General features: G+C 41.9%; 1 protein-coding gene across 2 annotated transcripts; it reads left to right on the top strand.

The window, feature by feature from the left end:
- The first annotated feature begins 436 nt into the window (after positions 1-436).
- On the top strand, positions 437-6,380 carry LOC139416629 (fucose mutarotase). Of its 2 annotated transcripts, none has more exons than XM_071165540.1 (6): positions 437-654; positions 4,939-5,007; positions 5,322-5,392; positions 5,485-5,583; positions 5,663-5,736; positions 6,118-6,380. In XM_071165540.1, the coding sequence occupies exons 1-6, from the start codon at positions 570-572 to the stop codon at positions 6,182-6,184; spliced, it is 465 nt and encodes a 154-aa protein (XP_071021641.1). In that variant the 5' UTR covers positions 437-569; the 3' UTR covers positions 6,185-6,380. The 2 variants fall into 2 exon arrangements, with proteins under 2 accessions (XP_071021641.1, XP_071021651.1); XM_071165550.1 differs by having other exon boundaries at positions 481-654; positions 5,641-5,736.
- The last annotated feature ends 908 nt before the right edge of the window (positions 6,381-7,288 follow it).

Below are 7,288 nucleotides of genomic sequence, written 5' to 3'. Positions count from 1 at the left end.
TATGTCAGTTTGTGTTTTCAATGCTGATGCAATTCGCACAGGACTTGCACAATACAGTATGTCAACAATGACCGAGTTTAACCGAAGAACAGACCAAAGTTGTCCCATGCAATCAGCTGGCAAACTTCCTACAGCCAAAATGATCAACAGCACAGACAACCGGTAAATATCATTCTATTCAACATTCTGGCCTGTAGAGACAATTGCATATTTTTTACAGTGACTTCTTTCAGACTGATTTCTGTGGAATAACCATGGTAACAGTCTCTGATATTTGGACATAGACATGCTGTCCTATGGTTGCCTAGGTTATGTTTCAGTAGCATTACTGCCTGTATGTGTAAGTAGTAGGGGGTGCGCGCTCGCGGTAATGTGGGTTGTTGTGGCTGAAATGCCAGGGCTGAATATTTGCCCCAGTCCGCCCCTGAAGAGGGGTGTGCCCTCACTGACTGTAGTTCGGCAACTTGTGTTAGACTAATCAAATAGCCTACAAGCACTCTGATCTCATGACTTACTTCCTGGTCGTATTTTTCCTTCTGTGAAGTGCCTGTGTTATCGAACCTGCTACTATGGTTATTCTAAAAGGAATACCGTCCATTCTGTCGCCAGAGCTGCTGTATGCCCTGGCCAAGATGGGCCACGGAGACGAACTGGGTAAATAAATCAGCTAGCTACGCTCGTAAGGGCGAACATGGAACTTGCTGGTTCAGTGAAGGTCTGTGAACGTTGCCAGGTACAGCCACAAGTTCTAAGACAATGACCACACAAACCCGCGCAAAAGGTCTGAAAACGGACACATGTATACAATAAACCCTTTTCCCATAACGTTATCGAGACAATTATGAAGGAATCTCGACGTAACTTGTAAGGACGTTAGAAGCAAAATTATGTTTTCATCGAAATATTAATTATTGTGAACTATGACATGTCGTAATAAAGACATTTGAATATGTCGCAAGAGGACAATTGGCCATTGTTAAACTCGCCCGATGACTTTCCGTCAATGGATGTCGATTTAACTCGTTGGCCATATATATATGCCTTACCCCTTGTGCCTTATTGCTTAATCATTGCAGTCAAACGAGTTAAATCGACATCCATAAGGGCTGTTAAGCGGGACGCAATGCAGGGTGACTCTCTACAGCCGTTAGCCCCGGTGTAATGGCCAGATACCACAAACCTCAGGGTGCCTTATTGCTTAAACTGGTTACCAACGTAATTAGAACAGTAACTTATGTTTTGTTACACCCATGGTATGCGGTCTGATATACCACAGCTTTTATCCAATTCAGGGCTCGACCCCGGTTTTGTAATTGTAAATGCATCTCCTTTGCGCACTATAGATAAATCCGACAGGAGTTTGAGTGATGAAAGTTGGACAGAGGATCTCCAAATCTCTGAGCAAGAAACACTTGGATGAACTTTTTTTTTTAAACGAATGTTAGGCTATTTTCTGGCAATTCTGCCATTATTATGTGCCAGATGTTAAGACTGCAAAACATTTATAAATGGCCCATTTGCGAGATTGACCTGCCATTTCAATAGGCATAGGCTACAGACTAAAATCTAGGTTTATTATTGTAATTCAACTTTGCCATGGTTTGCTTAGATATATGCAGGTAGCCTTTAGCCCCTGATAGGCCTACATCTTATTTTGGAGTCTACGGTAGCCTAGGCAAAATGTAGGCAAGCTGTGAACTGAACGATTTAGCTGCTTGCGTAGTTCAAAATAACACACATTTATTCAATATGAATAGCTTGGCGATTTAGAGGTAAGAAGTGCTTGTGTTTCCCAATTGCCAGTGTTAGTTATATATATATATATGTTTTACCTGTAGCCTAATCTGACTGACCTTCAATCTAATGCGTTCTAACAACTGATCGGCGGCAATTGCGATAGAGCTTTGATAACTTCCAATTTAATTAACTGAACATGGCCATGAATAGTTGCATAATATAACACAAGGCTACAACAACCATACACAAAAGTTATAGGCTATTTATTGAATCTGTTTGCCAGCTCCAGGTAGGTTAAGTGTGCTACGCCGTCATCAAGGCAAATGGTGGCTACTTTGAAGAATCTCAAATATAAAATATATTTAGATTTGGTTAAACATTTTTGGGGGGTGACTACAGGATTCCATATGTGTTATTTCACAGTTGTAATGTCTTCACTATTATTCTACAATGTAGAAAATAGTACAAATAAAGAAAAACAATTGCATACTATCTGTATATATATAAAGTGCCTTCGGAAAGTGTTCAGACCCCTTGACTTTTCCCCCATTTTGTTACCTTACAGCCTTATTTTAAAATTGATTAATCAAAATCCTCAGCAAACTACACACAATACCCCATAATGACCAAGCAAAAACAGGTTTTTATAAATGTTTGCTAATTTATAAATAATAAACAGAAAGATTATGTGGCATATTATAGCCACATTAGCCTATCTGTTTAGCAAAAACCAAGTCATGGGTCGACGGAATTGTCCATAGAACTCCGAGACAGAATTGTATCAAGGCACAGATCTGGGGAAGGGTACCAAAAAAATGTCTGCAGCATTGAAGGTCCCCAAAAACACACATTCTTAAATAAAAGAAGTTTGGAACGACCAAGACTCTTCCAAGAGGTGGGAGCCCGGCCAAACTAAGCAATCGGGGGAGAAGGGCCTTTGTCAGGGAGGTGACCAAGAGCCCGATGGTCAATCTGACAGAGCTCCAGAGTTCCTCAGTGGAGATGGGAGAACCTTCCAGAATGACAACCATCTCTGCAGCACTCCACCAATCAGGCCTTTATGGTCGAGTGGCTAGACAGAAGCCACTCCTCAGTAAAAGGCACATGACAGCCTGCTTGGAGTTTGCAAAAAGGCACTTAAAGACTCATAGACCATGAGAAACAAGATTCTCTGGTCTGATGAAACCAAGATTTAACACTGTGGCCTTAATGCAAAGCGCCACCTCTGGAGAAAACTTAGCACCATTCCTACAGTGAATCATGGTGGTGGCAGCATCATGCTGTGGGGATGTTTTTCAGCTGCAGGGACTGGGAGATTTGTCAGGATCAAGGCAAAGATGAATGGAGCAAAGTACAGAGAGATCCTTGATGAAAACCTGCTCCAGAGTGCTCAGGAACTCAGACTGGGGCGAAGGTTCACCTTCCAGCAGGACAACAACCACAAGCACACAGCCCAGACAACGCATGAGTGGTTTTGTGACAACTCTCTGAATGTCCTTGAGTGGCCCAGCTAGAGGCCGGACTTGAATCCGATCGAACATCTCTGAAGATACTTGAAAATAGCTGTGCAGCAGCGTTCCCCATCCAACCTGAAATAGCTTGAGAGGATCTGCAGAGAATAATGTGAGAAACTCCCCAAATACAGATGTGCCAAGCTTGTGGCGTCATACCCAAGAAGACTCTAGGCTGTAATTGCTGCCAAAGGTGCTTCAACTAAGCACTGAGTAAAGGGTTTGAATACTTGTGTAAATGTGATATTTCACTTTTTTTTTTTATCAATTTGCAAAAAATTATAACCTGTTTTTGCTTTGTCAATATGGGGTATTGTGTGTAGATTGATGAAGGGGGGGGGGGGAAATACATTTAATCAATTTTATAATAAGGCTGTAACCAAACAATGTGGAAAAAGTCAAGTGGTATGAATACTTTCTGAAGGCACTGTATATATATATATATTTATATATATTTTTTAAGAGATTCCATGGCAGCTGTTGCAATTTAGAAGTATCCCAAAAACCAGCAAACCGCAACCAATATATTTTTCTCCCCGACATCATTTTATATAGGCCAAATATTAGGTAAAAGCACTGACATGGCAACCCTGGTGCCGATGCATGTAATCGCGTTATCAGAGGCTCATGATCAGTTACGTCCGAATGTTGGTTTAATCGAGCAAACTTTTGGTATTTGTTTCTCGGCAAAGATAATTTTGAGGAGATGGGAATTTCCATTGGATTCGTACTATCGCTGATAGTGTATGTTGCCCATGCGTCGGGCCGTGCGGTGCATTCTGGGTTCTTTGGGACAAGGAGTGCGCTCCTTCAAAGATTGAGTGGGAGTCAATTGGGCGCAGGGTGGGGCGTTATACATTTCTCCATTCGTTGTCCAGCGCTATAAGTTCCTCCATCTATTTTTCCAATAGATTCCTATCTCTTATTTCTCTAATATCTCTGGTTTCGGTAGAAATCAAAAAGGCTACGCTGGCGCACTTAACGACAGCGTGTGGGAAGGCAACTATAATAATTTGGCTGCACTTAATTCCTTTGACCAGCAGGTGCCACTTTAATGTAATATTTTATGTCGATCTCGTCTATTACTGTTCTATACTTTGTCATATGTGTACGTTTTTTTTGTGGACCCCAGGAATGTGCAATAGCTCATGGGAATCTTCATAAACTAAACACTGTGTTGATTAAAGCATTAATTAACTTATTTTCGACACAATTGGCAATAATGCCTAAATGCTTCAGGAAGCTTCATTTCCCCATCCCTAGTGTCAGTACAGGTCTAGGAATCCACATTTACCACATGTAACCTATGGTAATGTTGAATGTGCATAAAGATGGCAGAATTCAAATATGACATCATTGTTTTAGCACTATCCACACTGAGTTTTTAAACTACAGCACGTGATATGGTTTAATGTAACAATACAATGTAACAATAAATCAGCATATTGTTTTTTCAAGTTGCCGGAGTCTTGAAGCTAAAATTGGGATCATGTATACATGTATGCAATAGTAAATAGAAGTCATTACAGTTTTCAATTATCTCCCATCCAATCAATCTGGCAACTTCTGTTTAAAAAAAAAAAATGTGTCAACTCATTTCTCAACTCAAACTCCTGGTTACAGATTGAAGTCTCAAACAAGGACAATAAAGAGATACATTGATATATTTGAATTCATTGTCTCGTTACAGTTCTGGCTGATACAAACTTCCCTACCTCCTCCACCTGCACCTGCGGTCCCATTGAGATCCGAGCTGATGGTAGGTGTATAGTTAACCTTTACTTAACCAGGGGAACAGAAAAAACACTCTGGATACTTATGCTGTGTAGTACCGGTATGTAGTATACTTATATTTTTTTCCCCTGGCAAAAATGAAAACACGATGTATGTAAAATATTGTTTGCTATAGCATGGAAAATAATAACTAAATAATTGTTTGTTTCCAACATTAGGGCTGTTTTCCTAAAGAAGTTAAATCTGCTTTTTGTTTTGTTTCTTTGCCAGTGTTGCCACGATACTAACGAGTGTGTGTTGTATTGTATCATATGGTCAGTCTCTGTGATTTTCCTGCAGGTCTCGGGGCTGCTGAGCTTTTGGAGGCCATTTTGAAGCTATTGCCCCTGGATACCTACGTTCCCAGCCCGGTAGGTCCCCAGCGACTGGAAATGTCAATATGTCACATCTGGAAAGCAAGCTGGACAGTGACCAATTGTTTTGTGTGCATCTGCGTGTGTAGGCTGCCGTGATGGAGTTGGTGGACAGTGACAAAAAAAGGGGACTAGCCACTCCTGTATGGGATATCTTCAGACAGAAGCTGGCACATGCTGGGGTACAGGTGAGTGGATAGGGGTGAACGCGTGCGCACACACACATACTTATATGTCGAGGAAAGTTATTGTGTGTTCTGTGTCCAGGCTCCTCTAGAGAAGGTGGAGAGATTTGCATTCTATGAACGAGCCAAGAAAGCCTTTGCTGTTGTAGCAACTGGGTGAGATTCAGGTTTTTCTGTCTTTGTGTGTGCGTGTCCGTGTGTGTGTGTATCAGTGTAGATAAATGGGGTGACAGGTAACCTTGCGGTTAACAGCGTTGGGCCAGTGACCGAAAGGTCTCTGGTTCGAATCCCCCAGCTGGCAAGATGGAGAAATCGGCCATTCTGCCCTTGAGCAAGGCAGTTAACACCCAACAACAACTGCTCCAGGCCGCCGATGACGACAATTAAGCCAGCCCCCTGCACCTGTCTGATTCGGAGGGGTTGGGTTAAATGGTGGAAGACACATTTCGGTTGAATTCATTCAGATGTGCAACTGACTAGGTATCTCTCTAGTTTTGTGTGTGTGTGTTTACTGTGTCCCTCTCTCTCTATAAACAGGGAGACAGCGCTCTATGGGTGCCTGATACTGAAGAAGGGAGTCATCCCGGGTGAACTACTAGATTGACACACAACAATTAATGTTATCGACGGGGCACAACCAAATTTTGCATTACCTAACAAATGACCTAAGAATTTGAGTTTGCATGTTTCTGAGAAACATCTAGTTTAAAAAAATATATTATTTTAATGTTGATGTCAAGATCCATCTGAAATCTAAAATGCAATGTATCAATTGTAAATAAACAATTTAGTGATTTTTCTATTCGTATTCCATGTGAATGTTTGTTATGTAGATGTAAGACAGACATTACAGTAGAGGTTACAAGTGTCTTTAATGTCTTAGAAGATCGACTTATACAGTACTGGTTACTAAACATATAATAAACGGTTAGATCCATACAGTGTTAGTTTATAGACTTCTATAGAATCACTCCGATGTGCATTTAACCCATTGCTGTATGTACAGCTTTTAACCAAACAATTCATTTTGAAATTCTCAACAAAAATTCTCAAAACCATATTACCATCAGTGAAATAAATGATTTCATCGTTAGCATAATTATTTTTCTCATCATAACCAGTATTTGATTGGATGCAGTAGAGCTGTAGCTGACTGTAGAGCTGACAGTCAGTTAGGGGGCAGATATCATGGGTCTTAGGTGTTTAATTAATGATGATGGAGGTAATCCAGGTCCTCCTCTGGTTCTCTGTACATCTTCTGAGAGGGCCGATCGGCAGACTGCTGCCTGTCCTGGCCACTCCCATTCACCTGAACAGGTACAGGCCGGTCACCATGGTAGAGGTCATCCCTGTCTTCCTCTGGCTCACTATGACCCTTGACCTCTGCCCCTACAGCAGAGAGCTCCCCCTGGTGAGGCACGTCCACTTGGTACAGCCCTTCTCCCCTCTTCATCTCTGGATGGTAGAGTTCGTCCCAGTCCTGTTCAGGGTGCCGTGGATCCACCTGGCCTGAGAAGAGATGAGAGATGTTATCTAGATCTATCCCAGCCTCCTGGTAGTACTTGGTGTTATCCTCCTCTAGGGGCTCTGTCTGGATGGCCATCCCAACGAAGGTGTCCTCTGGCTGAGATCGGGCTCTGGCCAGGTCAGCATCATGGGTCTGCTCCATGGATGGGTGGTATAGATTATCCATGTCCTCCTCGGTTGT

This window comes from Oncorhynchus clarkii, chromosome 1 (assembly GCF_045791955.1).
Source record: "Oncorhynchus clarkii lewisi isolate Uvic-CL-2024 chromosome 1, UVic_Ocla_1.0, whole genome shotgun sequence".
NCBI lineage: Eukaryota > Metazoa > Chordata > Actinopteri > Salmoniformes > Salmonidae > Oncorhynchus > Oncorhynchus clarkii.
Note: the sequence above shows the minus strand (reverse complement) of the source record. Positions and strands in the feature narration are given on the sequence as shown.